Source organism: Ascaphus truei, chromosome 11, assembly GCF_040206685.1.
Source record: "Ascaphus truei isolate aAscTru1 chromosome 11, aAscTru1.hap1, whole genome shotgun sequence".
Lineage (NCBI taxonomy): Eukaryota > Metazoa > Chordata > Amphibia > Anura > Ascaphidae > Ascaphus > Ascaphus truei.
In genome coordinates this window covers 11665276-11687042 of record NC_134493.1, presented here as the reverse complement: position 1 = coordinate 11687042, position 21767 = coordinate 11665276, and the positions used below count along the sequence as shown (strand labels likewise).

Below are 21767 nucleotides of genomic sequence, written 5' to 3'. Positions count from 1 at the left end.
ATACTACATACTACAGCCATTCATGTAAAGGTTTCAACAATGCGTGTGGTATCACATTGGAGAAATTAATCAATGAAGGAATCTGTGATAAGGACAATACAGTATTCAAATATGGGTGTAAACCCTGTTCTTTTTATTACAATCTCACGGAAGGCTATTTTAACTGGCAACCGAAAATGATTGATCAAGGATTTTTACATTTTTCTGGGTTACGAGGTTTTTGGTGTGTGGAGCGAATAATGATTATGAAACCTAATTACAAAGTCTACTCCCTGTTCCAGAAATGTCTCAATGATAGTTTGCATATTAATGTAGACACGGTAATCAGGGCAATGAGCGATTTGATGAATGTCCAAATAGCTCCAGATGATAAACCCTGTGATTATGACACGTGCACCAAACATAATATTGTTAACATGCCCTACTCAGAGGCAATGTGGGGTACGAATGCTACAATTAATGCCATAGTATATTATGAAAATGATACATATTTCATGAATGAATGTAAGGTTTCAAGTAAATCATCTACAAGGAAATTGCTTACTAACGATGATATTCTTATAACCACAGGACACCTGCTGAGTGATTCTGTTTCTGTTATAAGCCAAATCTCTGACTCAAATGATGAAGAATTAAGGAGAGGTATTTTGGTGTTAAGAGATCACCTGATAAAATTTGCTTCATACACAATTTCAGACATTACAGTGTTATCAGAGGAAATCAAAGCTTTGGTTATTCTTAATCACATCACTTCAATCAGATTAACATTGCAAAGTCACAAGATTGACATATCACTTTTGAATCTCACTTGGATCACACAGAATCTTAATTTAAATCCGAAAGAATCTGAGATCCTAGCATATGTTTCCCAAACCACAGTTTATGACATACGAGAAAGAAACCACAGACGGGTTCATAACCCTGATAACACTTTATGGGAAGTTTTTCTATACTATGAATTATTAATTCCAGGAGATGTTTATACAACAAATTGGGAACTGCTTAATTTTGGACACTTAACACACACAGGTTCTTATTTCGCAAGGGTGCAGGTTGCTCAACCATTTCAATACATGTCTGTGAAATGTGATCGTGAATTTTTCATCAGCACTATACGATGTGTTGATAGAGGTTATTTAATATGTGACGACATCATACAGCACATGCCTTGCAATGATCAAATGCAAGGTAGCAACTGCCCAATAACTGCAACACCTATTCAAACTCCTTTTACATTAATTCCCAGTCTAGATAATGGGAGTTACATAGTATTGTCTACAGAAGAGGATTGCGATATTCCTCCTTTTCAGGCATCACTTGTCACGGTTAATAGGAGTATACAGTGTTATGGTACTACATTTATTCCACCTCTGTTACATCAGACACTCACATCTGCCGTACATTTCCAGATACCAGCTATCACACTGATCCTTCCTCACATGACAGCCTTTTTGGCTCATTTGAAGAAAATGAAGATCACTATAGGGTACACACATGAAATAGTGCATACACTCCTACAGAGAGTTCACAGTGAATTACTACGTGTTGATTTACACCCGGGTGATTTTCCCCAGTGGTTGACTACACTAGGTGAATCACTGAAAACTTTTTGGCCAATGACAGGTAATTTTTTGTCAAAATAGGCACCAGCCTACAAACTACTGGTAAAGGTATTTTTAGTGGACTAGGAAATGCGTTTGGAATCCTAGGTTATTTGAAACCACTATTGTTTTTTATTTTGGGTATAATAATACTTGTTACTTTGCTTTCGTGTTTTCTCTTTTCTTCCGAAGATGAAGAGGCAATCAGCTTAATCTCATTTTGACTTTTAGCATATATTCTTATGTTTTTTACCTAGATACTAATATACTGTTTTAAGCACACAGGTCAAATCTAACCTGCTGCAGTATGCTTTGTTGCAAGGACACAGACGAAAAGAAAGATACTTCACAAATCTTGCGTCTACCACGGTCCTATCAAACCTCCATGAGGATGTATTTGGATGAACTGGTTTTGCCATATCGGAAGCCACGCAAAGTGCATGCAGTTCACGATACGATGAGAGACTTTATGTATCAGGACTCTCTTGTTTCCTCAGGACCGTTTTCAGTTTTATCACCTAATGGGACATTGCTTCCGCGTAGCTTGCTAATGTTATGTAATTTTTGGCAAGTGAAATCTTTATTATCTCTTGGTGATCAACCCAACTTCAAGTGTAGAGACATTCACCGACAAATATTTCAAATGTCTTTTTATACAATTGAAGAAGGTCATATCAGCATTGTTAGCCACGTGTCATATAATTGTACCACGTTGTTTGCATGTTCAGGTAATAAACATCAACATTGTTTTGGGGTCCGGTGGAACTCTGTTGAGTATGTCTGAACGACAACATCAACCTGCTTTGCAATTGGGTGATTTTTACAAATTGATACCTTCCCATCGTGGGATCACTTGTGCACATATGCGCAGTTGTGGGTGTTTTGGCGTTCAATCACAAACTCCTGTGAGTTCAAGCTCATCAACATCAGAGAGCGGTGACACTGTCTTCCAAAAGTACACATAATGAATATTTTCTGCTTTGATAGTTTTTCTGCATTTGCTAAAAATATGATAATTATGTGTAGGAGAGGGTGTTATGGATTACAAGTATCTTATGGCATATATAGCATAATTAATACAGGTCACAGGTACATATATAGTATCATTATAAGGCCTAGTACAGCTTAGAGCATATTGTCAAAATCATAGCTTACTTTTGTCTTAGAAAAAAAAAAGCTGTGTGTGCGGTGCACGCGCATAGTAAGTGAAACTTCTTTGACTTTTGTCACAGAAATTGACTTATAACGCGCGTGCTCGGCACACAGTCAGTGTATGTGTCAGTCAGTGACTATGTATGTGTGTCAGTCAGAGAGTATGTATGTGTGTCAGTCAGAGAGTATGTATTTGTGTCAGAGAGTATGTATGTATGTTTGTGTATGTATGTGTGTCAGTCAGAGATTATCTATGTGTGTCAGTCAGTGTGTGTATGTGTGTCAGTCAGTGTGTTCATGTGTGTCAGTCAGTGTGTTCATGTGTGTCAGTCAGTGTGTTCATGTGTGTCAGTCAGTGTGTGCATGTGTGTCAGTCAGTGTGTGCGTGTGTGTGTGTGTGTGTCAGTCAGTGTGTGAGTGTGTGTGTCAATCAGTATGTCTCTCTCTGTGTTGTGTGAATGTCTCTCTGTGTCGGTCAGTGTGTGTATGTGTGTCAGTGTGCGTGCGTATCAGTCAGTGTGTGTGTGTGTGTCAGTCAGTGTGTGTGTCAGTGTGTGCATGTATGTCAGTCAGTGTGTGCATGTGTGTCAGTCAGTGTGTGCATGTGTGTCAGTCAGTGTTTGCATGTGTGTCAGTCAGTGTGTGTGTGTCAGTCAGTGTGTGTGTGTGTGTGTGTCAGTCAATGTGTGTGTGTGTCAGTGTATGTCTCTCTCTCTGTGTTGTGTGAATGTCTCTCTGTGTCGGTCATTGTGTGTATGTGTGTCAGTCAGTGAGTGTATGTGTGTCAGTCAGTGAGTGTATGTGTGTCAGTCAGTGAGTGTATGTGTGTCAGTCAGTGTGCGTGCATATGTGTGTCAGTGTGCGTGTGTGTGTGTGTGTGTGTGTGTGTGTGTGTGTGTATGTGTGTCAGTTAGTGTGTGTGTCAGTCAGTGTGTGTATGTGTGTGTGTCAGTCAGTGTGTGTGTATGTGTGTCAGTCAGTGTGTGTGTGTGTATGTGTGTGTGTATATGTGTGTCAGTCAGTGTGTGTGTGTGTGTGTGTGTGTGTGTGTGTGTGTGTATGTGTATGTGTGTCATTCAGTGTGTGTGTGTGTGTGTATGTGTGTCAGTCAGTGTGTGTGTGTGTCTATGTGTGTCAGTCAGTGTGTGTGTGTGTGTGTATGTGTCAGTCAGTGTGTGTGTGTGTGTGTCAGTCAGTGTGTGTGTGTGTGTGTCAGTCAGTGTGTGTGCATGTGTGTCAGTCAGTGTGTGTGTAGGTGTGTCAGTCAGTGTGTGTGTGTGTGTGTGTGTATGTGTGTCAGTCAGTGTGTGTGTGTGTGTGTGTGTGTGTGTGTGTGTATATGTATGTGTGTGTGTCTGTCACTGTATGTGTGTCTCTCTTTCTGTGTCCTGCCCCCTCTCTCCTGACTCCCCCCCCCTCTCACAGGCAGGCAGAGCTGCGGACCCGCGGCGGCTCTGCCTGAGTCTCTCCTCCCCCCCCCCCCTCACAGGCAGGCAGAGCTGCGGACCCGCGGCGGCTCTGCCTGAGTCTCTCCTCCCCCCCCCCCTCACAGACAGGCAGAGCTGCGGACCCGCGGCGGCTCTGCCTGAGACTCTCCTCCCTCCCCCCCCCCTCACAGGCAGGCAGAGCTGCGGACCCGCGGCGGCTCTGCCTGAGACTCTCCTACTCCCCTCACAGACAGGCAGAGCGCATGCACAGTCCACAGCAATTGCTGCAGGGCAGCCATCTTTAATTTGGGCAAATAGCCCACAACCTATGCGTCTGAGATCAGATGCAGAGTAAGCGTCCGGTGTGGGGGAGCACGGAGTGGCGGCGGCGATTAAATTTTGAGCGGCGCCGCCACATGTCAGTGGGTGGGTGGGGGGAGCGGCGCTCGTCAGGAGCTGTGGCGGTGGCGAGTAAATTTTGAGCAAGTGCGGGGGAGCGGCGCCAGGGGCTAGCGCCGCCGCATGTCAGCAGCCGTGTGGGAGAGCAGCGGGACTCGGGGAAGCAAGAGGGAGGAGAGAGGCTGAGCAGCGGCTCCTCCTCTCACAGCCCATGGCAGCGGGCGGCGGAACGGCGCCAGTTAGGAGCGGCGGCTATCGCCGCCGCATGTGAGCAACTGGGTGTGTGGGAGGGTGAGGGGTGTGTGGGAGGTCCTCTCTCAGCCGGTGTACTTGCGGGGCTTCCGCCATCTTATTACACCCGCAGCACCGGAAGCTCTGCGGCAGCCATCTTGCTATACCCATTATTTGAGTAATTTATTCAGTACCACACTTTTTAAAAGAATGTTTGTGAGTGTAATACATCTTGTTTGTGTGGTTTTCATTTTGGTACATACTGTAAAATAATGCACTTGATTTTTATTTTTAAACTCACATTTTATTGATTTTTAATATGTTTAAGGGGGGCCCAGAAAACAAAAAAGGGTCCGAGAGAATAGGTTACAGCACAAACACACAAATCAGAGAACATGTCGTCATGCAGGATGGCTCAGTACATTGTGACGATGAACATTGAGGACCGACAAAGGTAAGGTTTGGTTTGGGCCCAACTAAAACCTCTTGTGGGGGTTATATGATTGGTACTTGTCACGTAACGATACTGAGCAGACCCTGCAAGTTCATTGGATGACCAACTCAGACATGGAGTTCAAGAAACTATGTTTATTTGCAAGGGCAACAGAATAGAAGCCTACATGTGTGTAGCTGTGTGGCTGGTTGATTGCAAGTGCTGGTGGTGCAGTTAGGGTTAGAAGCAGTTTGAACAAGAAAGGAGTTAATCAAGGTATAATATAGTGAAGTACAGTTTATTGTTAGTACTTATAAACTTCATAGTAGCTACAATGAGCAAGATTGAAAATGCCACTCAATGTACATCTTGCCACACGTATGTGCACTTGGAGCAGCTGTTCCAAGGAGCATACCGCTGTGAGAGGTGTGAGCAGGTAATCTCTTTAGAGTCAGAGATTGCTGATCTAAAGAAACTTGCAATATTGAGAGACATTGACAATCTTGAAAGGGATTTAGTGCTCACTGTGCAGGCCCTTGCTTCGACTAGTGGTGCAGAAGGTGGCGCTGTTAGTGAGGAGCAGGTAGGTAGCTGGGTAACAGTTAGATGGGGAAGCAGGGGCAATAGGGAGAGTCAGAACAGTTAAGAACTGACCCATCCCAATAGATTTGCCATGTTGGGTGAAGATATTGGGAGGATAAGGGCACAAGTGGCAAGGCTGGGGGAGACTGATTCCTCTAGCAGCCAGGGGAATAGTTCCTCCAGCACAGAGGGGACTCAGGATGCTCAGATACCAAGAAAGATTGTGGTGGTAGGGGACTCCATTATTAGGAAGGTAGAAAGGGCAATATCTTGCCGTGACCGCATGAACCGAACAGATTGTTGCCTCCTGGGTGCTCGGGTTTGGCACATTGTGGATCGGGGAGATTGTTGGGAGGTGCTGGGATTGACCCGGCGGTCTTGGTACATATTGGCACCAATGACAAAGTTAGAGATAGTTGGAGGGTCCTAAAAAATGATTTCAGGAATCTAGGCAAAAGCTTAAGGCAAGGACCTCCAAGGTAGTAGTTTCTGAAATACATCTCAACCCCGTTATAGCGCGGTCATCGGGGGCCACCCGATCCGACCGTGCTATAACCAAGGTTGTGCTAAAAAAAATTTTTAATGCCCGCCGCATGCCCGATCGGAAGGAGGAGAGAGGAGGGGGGAGGAGAGAGGTGGAGTGAGGCACCGGCAGCCCTACACGATCCCCCAGCAGCCACCATACTTGCCCCAGCAGCTCCGCACCAATCCCCCCCAGCAGCTCCGCACCAATCTCCCCAGCCCCGCACCGATCCCCGCCCCCCAGGCCCTCACCGATCCCCGCCAGCAGCCCCGCACCAACCCCCCCCAGCTCCGCACCGATCCCCGCCTGCAGCTCCGCACCACCCCCCCCAGCCCCGCACCGATCCTAACCAGCAGCCCCACGATGACCCCAGCAGCCATGACCCCAGAGGTAGAGGTGTAGGTGGGGGAGGGGTTTGTGTGAGTGTGTGCAGTGTGCTGTGAGTGTCTAGTGTGCTGTGTGCATTGAGTAGTGAGTGTGTGTGTGCAGTGTGCTGTGAGTGTGTGCTGGTGCTGAGTGTGCAGTGAGTGTGTGCAGTGTGCGGTGATGTGTGCGCAAAAAATAATAATAAAAAAATTATATTCGGGTCCACGCTCAAACCGCGTTATAGCGAATCACGCTATAACGGGGTTGAGCTGTACTACCAGTGCCATGCGCTACCGCAGGGAGACAGTCAGAGATTAGGGAGGTTAATGCATGGCTAAGACAGTGGTGTAGGAAGGAGGGTTTAGGGATTTTAGAGCACTGGGATTCCTTTTCTGAGAGGTGTCATCATTATTCTAGGGATAGATTGCACCTCAATGAAGAGGGATCTTCTGTGATAGGGGGAGAATGTTAGAAAGGGGGGAGAATTTTAAAAAGGATGGAGGAGATTTAAAACTAGGATGGAGGGGGGAGGGGAATGAAACAGATAACAAACTAAATAGAATAGATGAGGAAACAAGGGGTTATAGAGGTAGAATGGGGCAAGTGCGAGTTTGACAAGCAGTGAGACACCCATAGTAAATACAGAGAATACTAGAAAACTTCTAAAGACTAAACCAAGTGGGCGCAGAAAGAAAGGAGCAGATAAGATAATAGTACAGGCTGAAAAAAAACTTAAATGCATGCTTGCTAATGCAAGAAGCCTGACAGATAAAATGGGGGAGCTTGAATTAATAGCTGCAAGGGAGCAGTATGATATCATAGGCATTACTGAAACATGGTGGGATGAAATTCATGACTGGACAGTTAATTTAGAGGGTTATTCTCTTTTTGGAAGGATCGAGCAAATAGAGGAGGAGGTGCAATGGAGGGTTATATTGTCTGAAATAATTATGGACAGGAGGGTTATACAGAAGGAAGACGGCCAGTGAGGAACCGGTGCCGCTAGAGACTGGAGTAATCATCATTTCCCTGTCTGACGGGACATGCAGTAGCTGAGGTTCAGGAGACGGCCATCTGAGAGACAAAGAGTTCTGCCTCTTCAATCGGCTCGACTGTCACGACCTGGTGCAGTTGCTGATGTGGTAACATGTCCAAAACATGCCATGCTTTTAACACTCTAATTTGATGTACGTGTGATACTCACCTGCTGTCACAATTGAATATATAATTTATATACAGTACTACACTATGAGGCTTTGCGCTGGTTCTTTTTTGTTTAAGTTGCTATGTATCAGCCAAAAATGTATTTGACAGAGAACTGATGTATCCTTATATAGGTTAACAAAATGTATCGATCAAACAAAAGTCAACTATATAATGTCTTAGTATTTGAATATATAATATCTTAATCATAAACTAACTCTGGGTGAAGAATAAATATCACAAATATATCAAGTGAAATGGATTCAAATAGGTGAAAAGTTGATTAATTGAGTGTGAAAAGCAAAAGTATCCAATAAAAAAAAATGTGTGTGACCGAGTAGTTGAGAACATAAAGAATTGAATAAAGTGCTCTAGCGGCGTGTTGGTGAATCAATCCTCCTCGTAACTACTTCTTAGGCCTGAAATATAGTGCGTGCTGTTTTGTGCGCGGGCACGGCGTTGCGCATGCACGTGGCGCGGGCGTTTTGTGTGGAGGGTGAGCGGTAACGCGCGGCTAGGGGGCGTCACAGCGCTACGCCATGCTGTGATTGGTTTAAAGCGTCATGTGGCGTGGCGAGTGTGAAAATACAATTCTCTTGTACTTTCCCTGGTCTGCCGCGCCACCACTCACTGTCGTACGTGCGCGCGTCCCTAGTATAGAAAAATCTGTCTTACACGCCAATTATAATTGACGCGCGCACACTATTTTACAGGCCTTAAGGCTAGGGGCGAATATAACATCACAAAACAAAGGGACTGAACAGCGGTTCGGATTAGCAATCCTCAAACATCAAAGGATGGCACAACGATTGATGACATTTCTATCAATGACTGAAAAAGTCATACAGGTTTCACATGTGATTATATTGATGTTTATGAGCTAATTTAAAGTGTTACTTTTGTGTGTATTGCTTACTGTACCTGTGATATATTGATCTCTGATAAACGGTTTTACACTATAAAGCTCTGGGCTTTTCTCCTTGTTTTATAACAAAATGTATTATTTTGACAATATGGCTATTGTGTAACATTTTATTTTTATATCACCAACAATGTTGCAGCACTCTCACATTACAATAGGAAGTAAATACATTGCAAACAATGCGAATAAGTGCAACACGTAAATAACAACATAAGGCTAAAGGAGTCCCTGCCTCAAAGAGGTTTTATTATCAATATTACACTAATAATTGATATTTATTATAAAGTAGTTATAAAACAAAATACACATCATTCTGTTTTAATTACAATTTGTATGGATCAGGTATTCAACATGATGCAATGTGTCAAACAAAGAACTGTGCGTCATATGTATGAAGTCACATAATGACCTTTATACATGGGACGATCTTCATAAAGGTTTGTGCTTCTATTTATTTCTAATTGTAATGCACACAAAAAAATCTGCGTACATTGCCCCTCTACTGTATACTGTATATATATTATACATATATAGCATATTGACTGTCTGAAGGGCGCCCCCAGGGAAAAAAGTAAGTTCCTATAGTACCAGTGTACTGTATACTGTATGTACCAGTGTATATATTAGAGGTGGGTACATTATTATATAAACGTACAAGAGTACAAGTGTTTTATTTGTAATTTACTTTGCATATAATAAATTGCATGTCACGATGCCTCCATAGAAGGCGCTTGCTTTTAAGTTCTTGTATCCCACAGTTAATGAGAAACTAAAATATAACTGTTTGCATGGGCCTTGGAAGGTCTGTATTTCATAGATGTATACAAATAATATGATATGTATTTGGAGGGCCAATACATTAACCCCGATGACTTCCCCTCTCTTATGATATGTGTGTGCGTGTGGAGTGTGTGTGTGTGTGTGTGTGTGTGTGTGTGTGTGTGTGTGTGTGTGTGTGTACATCAGCATGTGTAACTGGATCTGTGTATCGGCAGTCGATGTGTCTAGCCTGCGTGTTCATGTTGGAGGCAGCTCAGCGGCGGGATATCTCTGGCAGTTACGTATGCGGGCCGTTCACTTTAACCCCTTCAGCATCTCCACGGGCTTTAGTTTAGAGAGATTCTGGTCGTTTTGTGGTTAATGAGAAGTTTTGTTTCAGCATTTACCCCTTTCCCGGGCAGAGACATTAAAACGCAGATAGCAGGCGGCGGGCGTCTCTGTGTAGGTGCTCGATTGGTGTGGGCTGCACGCTGCATTTCCGGGACTGCATGTGAGCAATGGGAGCAGGGGAGACACCACGTGATGCTCAGCACTGTGAGCAGTATATGGGGAGACACCACGTGATGCTCAGGTCCCCTTTAGTGATAGTGTTAAATATGACAGTCTCTGTGGTGTAGTATCAGTCCAGGTTTAAGTCTACATTGGGGCTTCATTGATTTGAAGGGTGTGCTGTCATAATCTGCAGAGTGCAGAAATGCTCGCAGGTCTGCTGCAAAAGAGCACAGATTTATAAAAGAAAGAACATCCTTTGTGGAACAATAGGATTTTGTCCTTATTAAATGCATATTGTGTACCCTGTTTGCAGCCAAATGCTTTGCTGAATAGACCACTAGACCTGTATTTGGTACAAACAGACTGTTAATTATTACATTCTAGAACTCCCTCCACTGGTTTTTCTACAAAGGATGCATGATCCAGGTAACAGGGCTAGCTCAGAGAATGGGGTTTTTCCCCCATTTTTTTTTAATGTTCATGTTTCACTATCTTTGGTGATTGAACATTGAGAACTGCTTATTATGGTATAATAGCATACAGTAACTGCTGTTAATTATATTTCTTATTGCTAAAATCACCAAACATACTTTAATAGCTTTAACACAAGCCAAGCATAGCCTGTGTTTTTAGTTTTTTTTCACGGGTTCAGCAATACATATTTGTACTGGATCAAGTTGAAATGTACTTTACAACATGTTTTATATTCTGAAATATGACCGATGTTACATGGCTAAGAGCCATAAAAAGTTGTTTTTACCCCCATTTTTACTGTGTATTCGGGGTCATATTGGTAATTTGCACTGCATCATAAATAATTGCTTTAACTGCAAAAAAATACATTAAAAAAGCCTGATTGTAAAGATGTATTTTTGACTTAAGAAGCCACTAGATATATAATATTTACATAAAGGTGTGAATGTTCTATCATTAAAAGGGGTTAATTTCAAGCTTGATATTATAATCCTTCTTTGCTTCTCATCCATAACAATCAGCGTGATATTGGATATAGTTCTGTTTCAGAAGTATGTTGTTATACGCAAAGCAATATGCTTTGTGTTTGTTTCTCAGTCTGTTTGAGTTGAATAATAATTAAAAAAAATGCAGTAAGTATTATCTTACTGTATACTGCAGAACTGATTTATTAAAAAAAAAACACATAAGATTTCATGTTTTACTGCTTTAAATACATATTGCATTTTCTCTATTAGGCACCTTGCTAAGGATGGGTGAAAACACCAGCCCCATCAGTGTAATTCTTGTGAGTTCAGGAAGCAGAGGGAATAAGCTGCTTTTTAGATACCCTTTCCAAAGAAATCAAGAGCATCACTCTTCACAGACAAGTAAGTGGAAAATAAGGTGTTCAATGTGTCATTTGATGGAACTTGCCCCAGGCACAAAAATACCTAGTTCACCCTCGGTAGTTTACTTGGTAGTAGACGTGAGGAATGTTTTTATGGGATCGTGAATCCTTTTAAATGTGTAAACCAGTGATTTGCAACCGGGGTTGCGGTTCCACGAGCACTCCCCGTGGGTTCTGCGGCCGCCACAGGTGGAGAGCTGGGATAACTCTCCCAGCTGTCCTGGGCACGGCTGCACCCCCATGCAGGAGTGACCCGGAAGCAGCAGCCAGCATCTCACTTACTCTCCTCTCCCTGCTTCTGCCATCAACTTCCGGCTGACAGGAGAGAGGAAAATCTAATTCCACAATCTAATTAAACCACTGGTGTAAACATATGAGCTGAACAAATAGTGTAATTACCCTGAGTATGAGCACTGGGCACATTACCCGCGCCCAGCAGGGCTGTTTTCATTGCACCACTGTTCTTGCTGTAATTTTTCTGTTTTATTCCTTACAATATTTTTGAACATTTATGGAGGTTTTCGCCTGGATGTGAATCCTGTTTGTTGCAAGGCGTTTTGTTTTTAAGATAAAATAGGCGTGTCTGCCAGACTACTACTGACTCCTTCCCCTTTAGTACTCAGACGATATACAGGATATCAAAATTGACAGGAAAAAAGTTTTCACTAGCTTCAGTTTTCTCCGCTTCACATTTTATAGAAAAAATGAAACCCTGGGTAATCATTATCAGCACTCCACCCAAGAAACGTGCTTAAAGAAGTTTATTGACCCATAACACACGGTTGCCAATCATTTCGGTACCCACATTTAATCTTCTTCAGGAGTACTCATATGTGCTGTATAGAGATGTGCGAATGTCAATTGTTTTTTGTTTTTCTTAAAATTTGGGGAAAACAATTGTGAATATGTTGCACATTTGTAATTTTTTTAACTTGTTTTTTTGTTGTTGAATCTAAATTCTAATTGTCTAAAATTCTCTTTAGTAATTAAATGGAAGAAAAAAAACATACTAGTATTCTTTCAAACGTTCACATATTTGTGGCCATGTTGAATTTTGACCACAAATCGCGCATGTCTACGTGTGTGCAGCTTATGTGAGCTTCTTACACCTGGCACTGACCCAAAGAGGGCAAAGCAGCAATATTAGATTCCCCCATTTTGTAAGGATTATTTTATAGGTAAAGCATGTGACAATGTACATTCTCACTAAAGCTGGCAATTGTTTGGTGCTCGTGTAATAAATCTGTAACATTTCTGATTGTGTGCCTAACAAAATGGCTGCCTTCTAACTTTGTGCTGCAGTCTGTGGAGCAAAACGGGAAAAAGCCTATGTTTTGTTTTTATTTTTTTTAAACGTGCCATTTAAAAAAAAAAAAATGTAGGCCAACTTTAATGTACTTATCATTATGTTGGTTGCTACAGCAACCATTTAGAAAGTCACATCCACTTATGTGAAATTCTGAGGAACCCCGACCCCCTCTAACCGCGCGTCTGTGATCCAATGTATTGAAGGGAACCCCAACCCTCTCTAATAGCACGTCTGAGATCAGACGCATTGTAAGGAACCCCAACCCTCTGAAATCAGATGTATTGTAAATTCGTCTGTATTTGGTACAATTTTCAAATGACCAGAAAATGACAGGGAACCCTTTAGAGATGCCCGGGGACCTCAGAGGTTCCTAGGATCGCCGATTGAAAAACCCTGCGTTAGGCTCACAGTCAGGATTTTTACAGCTTTATACCGGGAGAACCAAACTATTGCAAGCTTAAGTAAGAATGTAGAATTATACATTGTCACATGCTTTACATCTACAAATAAGATGGGGGAGAAAAGGGGAAAGTCGTATTGCTGCTTTAACACTACCTCAGACCCGGCCGATTCCATTGATGCAACCCTGCTCTGTTACATTAACGTGCACTTTGATTCATCACTCCCAAAATCACTAACTTGGTCAAGGGGAGCACAACACACAGCAGACATTGCTACATTGACATAAATGCAATGCATAGTCAAATCTGTGCAGCAGTGTTTTCCATAAAAGTATCAACCACACATAATAAGTTATGGTAGTTAAAAAAAAAAAAGTGGCACAAACTTCCAGTGTACGGCAAATAGAAATACCATTTGTGAGCAGTCACATGTCTCAGACAGGTCTGCCACTCTGCCTTTCCCCATGATTTCTTGGCATATAGCGTTTCGACTGCAGCCAGGGATTCTGGGAAATGACATGCAAATGAGCACACAGTGTCACCTTTTGCATCATGTCCATTTTAGCATGGACCGTGTAAGCTTATGCCTGCTGCATTACACAGCGTATCAGCACAGCCTGGGTTAGGCCCATAGTATAGTACGCACGCTTACTCCGCCGTGCGGAACTTGTAATTAGCTGTGGTTAGCCAGCTGCTCTATACTAGGGCCGCGCGCGCACGGCAGTGAGCGTGGAGACGGCCGATCAGGAGAAAGTCTGTGAGAAGTATGTTTTCGCGCTGCTGCCCGTTGCGCATCACACACAATATAACTATATATATATATATATATATATATATATATATATTTGTGTGTGTGTTGTGGTTAGTGAGGAGGCAACACAGTTCTTCTAGTGAAATAATCTACTGATGGTTTTATTTGTTCATAAACATAACAAACCAATGGGTGCTCTGTCCCTTTAAGTAAACCAAAAACATAAACAAAGTCCTATCCCTGCTCGGCTTAACCTAGTTTAGTTAGCTTTCCTATCTACCCGGCTTGTTAGCTTGGCTACACCAGACCAACAATACAGTATTTGGTAATATCACTTGGCTCCTTACCTGGGACCTTTATTCCATTCGGGACAGCATAAGTCTGAGCAGCCTGGGCCTGTGTCAGCTCTCCTCTGTCCTCTCGGTGACTGAGAGAGACTGCTGTCCCACAGGCATTTCCTCTTCACCTTTTTTTAAAGCAGGTGAGCTCACTTAATTAGGATCACCTTTGGCCCATCTAACAAGTTTAACTCTTCACATACTGGAAAGCAGGCATAATGCAACCTCCTGCTAACATATACAGAGTCTATGACTCTGTCACATATCCCCCTCCCCAGCGTAACATTACTGTGTGGAGGGGCCCGTGCACTGAGACTGCAGTATGCCTGGCCGATGCTGCACTGTGAAATTGAAGGGTTGTAATGACAGAAACCAGCGGGTAACCCTAGAATTCTTTTCTTTGTTTCTATGCATCCACTGTAATGGTGCATGGTCTGTAATGAGGGTAAAAGACCTGCCTAATAGGTAATACTTTAAAGTGTCTGTTTCCCACTTTACGGCTTAACATTCTTTTTCTACCGTGGCGTATCTTGGGGGACACAATTTGCGACTTAAATACAAGACCGGGTGTTTCTCATTTCCTACAAACTGGGACAGGACTTCTCCGAGACCTACTTCGGAGGCATCCGTTTGCAGAAAAACATATTTTGTAAAATCCGGGGCTACCAAGACTTGGTGACTACAGAGCACTGTACGTAGGTCTAAAAACGCGGTCTCTGCACCACTGTTCCATTTTACCACACCGGGTACCCTTGTTTGTACCAAGTCTGAAAGCTGTGCAGCCCGGGTTGCAAAAATGGAGTATAAATCACCTATAGTAACCCACAATGCCTAGAAATGTTCTAATCTTTTTTTCCCTAATGGGACAGGGCCAATTCTCAATGGCTTCTACTTTATTGAGCTGGGGTTTTACCGCCCCCCTTCCCACAACATAGCCCAGATATTTTGCTTCTGCCATGCCGACTGAACATTTAGCTGGGTTGGCTGTAAGACCCGCCTCCTGAAAGGTTCTCAACACTGCCTCAACCTTTTGTAGATGTGAGTCCCAATCTGGATTATGAATTACCACATCATCTAAGTACGCTGAGGCATAGTTTGAGTGCAGCTGTAACAATTTATTCATCAACCTTTGAAAGGTTGCAGGCGCCCATGAAGGCCAAAGGCTAAAACTGCATACTGGAAGAGGCCATCAGGTGTGGAGAACGCTGTTTTCTCTTTTGCGGACTCTGTTAATGGGATTTGCCAATAACCCTTTGTAAGATCTAAAGTGGTTAAAAAACGGGCCGTCGCCAACCTCTCAATTAACTCGTCTACCCAGGGCATAGGATAGGCGTCAAACTTCGAGACTTCATTGACTTTTCTAAAGTCATTACAGAATCGTATTGACCCATCAGGCTTAGGTACCAAGACGATAGGGCTGGACATTGACTGTGGGACTCCTCAATTACCCCTAGGTCTAGCATCTTCTTTACCTCTGACTGAGTAGCCCCTCTTCTGGCTTCTGGAATCCTATAAGGTCTTATCTTAACGGCTTTTCCCGGCTTGGTGACTATATCATGGAAAACCACCTTTGTTTTACCTGGTATGCTGAAAAATACATGCCTGTTCCTATTTATCAACTCTACAGCTTCCCCATATTGTTCAGGAGTGAGTTCTGACGATATTCGAACTAGTGGATCCTCCACATTCCCGGGTTTGTTAGCTACCACCGTCAGACATGCATCTCTATCCTTCCAGGATTTTAATAGATTTATGTGATAGATTTGCTCTACCTTCCTCCGATCTGGCTGCCGAATTTTATAATTTACCGGGCCGACCTTTTCTAGAACTTCATATGCCCTTCCCAATGTGATAACGGCTTGCTTTCGGCCGTGGGAACAAGCCTCTCAAATGGAATCCCAATAATAGGCATAGGGATTAACGGAGGCATAGGGATTAACGGGCCCTCAAGCTTGGTCGGGGGCTGTCAACTGACACTTGGGGCAGGAGGCACAGAACTTTTTTACTGCATTATATATCCCTGGCCAGTAAAATATTTTTAGGATTCTTTTCTGTGTTTTCTCCACTCCAAGATGACCCCCCATTCCCCCCAATAAGTGAGTGTGCTAGCTCTAGGACCTTCCTTACTAGTGAACTGGGTACTAACAATTTTTCTATTTTCTTGGCCCTCTTCTTGGCTCGCATGGTACAAAAAATCATTTTTAATACAAAAATAGGGGTAGGAGTCCTTGGTTGTTCCTTCTACCGGGTCCCCATTAACTTCTACTGCTTGGCTAAACCCATTTTTCAACTTGGGATCATTAGCCTGTTCCCTACCAAAATTACTTGGGGAAAGTTCTAGACTTCCAAATCCTCTCTCTACAAATCCTCATCCTCTGTTCTCCCTCTGTTAGGAGTAGTAACCAGTGCTAAGTAGGGTGGGGGCAGACCTCTCTTTTCTTGTCCTTCCTACGTTCTCGATATGATTTAGGGGTTTTAGACACTTCAGAGACTAATTCCAGGTCTGTAAATGGAAAAACATCATCTGGAGTAGGATTGTTTACCTCTGACCAGGGTGTCAAAACCAGGAAAATTACAACCTAACACTAAGAAATGGGATAACTTTGGTACAATTACTGCCGTAGTTTGGATGACTTGTCCTTCGACTTTTACTTTTATCGGAGTTGTGGTGTATTGAAGCGTACACCCATGCACACATAATACCCACAGCTTCTCACCCTGGCGTAACTGGAGAGGCTTAACCAACTTCCCTGATACCAAGTTAATATCACTCCTTGAGTCTACCAGGGAGGAGATTGGTTTACCATTTAAAATACGGTGGTGAGAAAGTTGTGGGTATTTTTATCCCCGCAGGTCACACATACCACTCCACAGAACTCTGACCTCACAGAGCCATAAGCACACTCCATTGGTTCAGACAACTTAGGGCAGCGAGTCTTATGTCCTGCCTCCCCACAGTCAAAACAAACAATTGGCCCAGTTCGGTCTTGAAACCCTTTCAGAGATTTAGAGTTTCTGTCCTTATCCAGGTTTTCTTCCACTCCCTCAAACCGTGCGGCCAGTCGCGGGTCTTTGTTCCAACGCTGGCTTCTACTGTTCGTGTTGGGCCGCGTGTTTTGGTTTGTGCGAGAGAATGTAGAGCGTGACAGTTCACGGGTGGCTAGAAAATGTTCCACTGCGCCTACCATGGCATCATAAGTGAGGGGATCTCCTTGTTGCACCCAATGTCAGAGGTCCTGGGGTAATGCTCGAATGAAGCGGTCCAACACCACCATTTCAAGGATTCGGGTTGGGCTATAAGCTTCTGGTTTTAGCCACTTGGTCACCAGATGGATCAAATCCCATAACTGGGTTCTTGGTGACTTCTGTTTCTGGTATCTCCATGTATGGAACCTTTGCGCACAGACTACTTGAGTCACTCAAATCCTGCAATCTTCCAAGGATTTCGCTTTTTAGACGGTCATAATTCGCTGCGGCTTCTACGTTGAGGTCACAATATGCTTTTTGGGCTTCCCCTAGTAGAAAGGGTGCAATAATCCCAGGCCATTTGGAGCATGCCCAACTTTCCCGGGTAGCGATTCGCTCAAAGGACCGGAGGTAACCCTCAACGTCATCTTGCGGCGTTATTTTCTGCAGGTATAGTTTCGCTTGGATGGGCCGTACCTCGGCTACACCGGTTGAGTCCATAGTGATCTGGGCCAGGCATTAAACCAGCTCCCTCTGTGTTTCTGCGATAACACCAAGCTGGGCCGCAAGTATCTGGTTTGTCTCACGTTGTGCCGCAGCGCTTTCAAGTCCCTTAGCGATGCTGTCCGCTACTTGTCATTTTCCTGCTGAACAGCGGTGCTCTGTAGTAGGGCCTTCACAACGTCCTGCATATTGGCAGCAACAGTCCGCACAGGATCCACCAGTCGCAACGTGCAGCTCCGTCCCTTTTACAGGGTGTTCGGCAATCCCACTGCTGACACCATTTGTGGCAAGATGACCGTGGTTAGTGAGGATGCAACACAGTCCTTCTAGTGATATAATCTGCTGATAGTTTTATTTGTCCAAAAACACAACAAAACAATGGGTGCTCTGTCCCTTTAAGTAAAACAAAAACATAAACAAAAGCCTATCCCGTTAGGGTTAACCTAGTTTAGTTAGCTTCCCTATCTACCCGGCTGGTTAGCTAAGCTACACCAGACCAATAATATTTGGTAGTATCCCTTAGCTCCTTACCTGGGACCTTTATTCCATTCGGGACAGCATAAGTCTGAGCAGCCTGGGCCTGTCTGTCAGTTCTCCTCTGTCCTCTCTGTGCCTGAGAGAGACTGCTGCCCTACAGGCATTTCCTCTTCCCCCTTTTTTAAAGCAGATGAGCTCACTTAATTAGGATCACCTGTGGTCGGTCTAACAAGTTTAACTCATCACATACTGGAAAGCAGACATAATGCAACCTCCTGCTAACATATACAGAGTCTATGACTCTGTCACTGTGTGTGTGTGTGTGTGTGTGTGTGTGTGTGTGTGTGTGTGTGTGTGTGTGTGTGTGTGTGTATATATTTGTCTTTTGCAGAAAAGCTTTTCGTATATTAAAAGTAAGCGCTCCTGGCCAAGACTTTTCAGTGACTTTATTTGAAGTACCTCATTCTGTTTCGGGGTAGGAAAATGTGCCACACTCAAGCAGCATTGAAAGCAGCGCTGCTAGTTTATTCAGTATTGGACATAATTTTGCATAAATAAGTCTTTTTGATGGTTACCGGTTTCGCCGCTATTTCTCCCTCCAGGGTCCCCAATCAGGGTGTGACGTCATGGCCACGCCTACCCGTGCGCGTCATAGCCACGCCCATCTGTCGCTCAGAGCACTGAAGTCTATACACACACAAATTATGCTTCACATGCCCGAGCATTCGCACGCGCCAACTATAACCAAGCCTTACAGAAGTGCACGGCCAGTAAAACATACTCACAGACAGCTGTATACAAGACATCATAAAGGAAAATATGACCCAAAACGAAGCTAACTACATCAAATCAAAAGTTAACATTGGAGTTACTCCCTAGTAGCTTACAACCTTTCCTTTCTTTAGTTTCCATTCTTTCCCTCTCCTCTCCCATTTACATATGTTCTCAAGACAAGAACAAGCTTAAGAACCGGCATCTCCGTGAACTTCTTGAGGTTTTCCGGAAATCCCTGCTTCAGCACAGGTGGCTGAATCAGTGGCTTCGACTGATTCAGCCACCTGTGCTGAAGCAGGAGTAGCCTGAGAACCTGACCCCTGATTGTGGCCCTAAGGACTCAAGTTGTCCCCCGTCCCCCCCAAGATAGAATGTTCCAAAAACCCTCAGAACTCAGCAAATTGTGATCATTTTTAGAGCAGGTTTTTACACCTCATACAGACGGCTCCTGTTTCTTCTTCTTTTTTATTTATACACCAGCCTTTCTAGGAAACTTTGTAACTGTAGAGGAAGATAAACGTACTGGAATGACGGGGTTCTTGTCAGGGAAGGCTGATACCTAATATAACCAGCTTTACAATAATTCTGTGTTTCACCAAATCATTACTGGTTAATGACAGTGGTTGGCACATCATGCATATTGTAAGCCAACGGTGCGCAAACTCCCCGCGCTCCCTCCTACTTGCTCCCCCCTCGGTCGCCCCTTCCCCCTCACGTCTAAGGATGCGTCAAATGACACTACGGGCGTCATTTGACGTCACATGGTCCCGCGACATCATTTGACGCCACATTGCTATGGCGACACGTCACATAGCTGGCTGAAACAAGGTAAGTGGAGTGTTGCAGGGGCCTCACTCGATCCCCCGGCATTAAATTAAATGCCTGGGGAAAGAGCGCGGGGCCTCTGCAACCGCCCGCGCCCCCCCTCCCCCCCCCAGAAGAATCTCCCGCCCCCAGTTTGCGCACCGCTGTTGTAAGCTACGAGTTTAGTGCTAAAGGGCAATAAAAGCAAATACTACTAAAGTACTGTATGAGTGAACTTCTATCCTCGTTGTAATTGTTAGTGTCAAATCTAGATTGTGCTAGCCATATGAATTCGGCTGTTCAGGAACACATACGTCCTGCAGTTCTAGGTGATAACTTTATTTAGACAAAGAGACAACATTTTCAGGACAAGCTTTTAAAGCAGCAGTTACCTCCCCCCCCCCCACCCCTCCCCTTTTCTTGTACACGTATAGGAAGCTCGGGTCTCTGGAGCTGAACCATGTTAATTTCGGCTCCGGGGACCCCATCTTCCTGAGAAGGTGCTGCCGCTACTTTGTTTTTAGTTGTACTGTTTACATACTTTCTTCTTCCTCCTACATTATGTGCGTTTTGAAATGTAACCTGTTTAGGTTTTCAAATGGCAAAACCCCAAGCATCTTCCATTATGGACGGCTTGCTCAATGTAGAAATAATTTTGACGATATTCAAACGTCAGGACTGGGACACTCCTAACAGTGGTCAAAGTAGAAGACAATGAAATCAGTTCAAAATACCTGTATAATACCTGTATATGAGTCCATTTTAAAAGGGAAATAATGTTATAAATATTTGAGAAAAACAATTCAGTTACATAGTAGATGAGGTTGAAAAAAGACGTACGTCCATCAAGTTCAACCTATGCTAAATTTAGACAACAGATACTTTATCCTATATCTATACTTACTTATTGATCCAAAGGAAGGCAAACAAAAAACCCCAGTGACATATCATCCAATGATATCTCATAATGGGAAAAATAAATTCCTTCCTGACGCCAAGAATTGGCAATCGGATTAATCCCTGGATCAACATCCTTCCCATGTTTACTTATTTGGTATATCCCTGTATACCTTTCCTATCTAAAAAGATGTCCAACCTTTTTTTCAACAAATCTATTGTATCTGCCATCACAGTCTCCATGGGTAATGAATTCCACATTTTAACTGCCCTTACTGTAAAGATATTATTGTCTACATCTATCCCATACTTTTATTTCTGTCTATGCCACAATTTATTTGCGCTGCCGGACATATTAATTGAAATATTTGATTTTTGTTCATTCAGTTTCGGAGTGTTATTTTTGCTGCATGTTAATGCGTTTCTCAACCAATATATGACTAGATCACTTAGATCGCTGCTCAATATGTTGTAAAGCTGCTTTTCCAGGTCCAGGGAAGCTCTGATCTCCAAACGGTACAAAAAAAACTTTCCTTCCATGAAGAAGCATCTTCGCAGCATATTGAAGGGGCGTCTTAGTGGAATTTAATACTATGATGTATAAAACATTGCTACTGCATCTCGCTTTTGCTTCAGGTAAACCTAGGAGCTGCTATGCTTTAAACAACACCGGTGACAATACTGAAGATCAGGATGGAGATTCTAGGTACAGTAGGATATCCCATATTTCATATTGTATTGTACAGTGGAGAAAAAGCAATAGTTTATAAGCAGATTGTTATTTTGTGTATTTTAAGTATTAAAGCACAACAAAAAAACATTGGAAGCCTTTTTTTATATATCAGAAATGTA

General features: G+C 43.4%; 1 protein-coding gene across 6 annotated transcripts in view; it reads left to right on the top strand.

Annotated features, from left to right (window-relative positions):
* The first annotated feature begins 9797 nt into the window (after window positions 1-9797).
* NPRL3 (NPR3 like, GATOR1 complex subunit) overlaps window positions 9798-21767 on the top strand; it is a 374812-nt gene continuing 362842 nt past the window's right edge. For 4 of the 6 annotated variants that reach the window (XR_012787349.1, XM_075565265.1, XM_075565264.1 and 1 more), the window contains exons 1-3: window positions 9804-9895; window positions 11323-11454; window positions 21552-21621. Coding sequence is in view for 4 of the 6 variants with exons in the window: in XM_075565265.1 (XP_075421380.1) it covers window positions 9838-9895; window positions 11323-11454; window positions 21552-21621 (260 nt within the window). In the remaining 2 variants the exon portion in view is untranslated. Of the gene's footprint in view, window positions 9896-9929; window positions 10538-11322; window positions 11455-21551; window positions 21622-21767 lie in introns of those variants that run through there. The other 2 variants (XM_075565266.1, XM_075565267.1) reach the window with 2 other exon arrangements.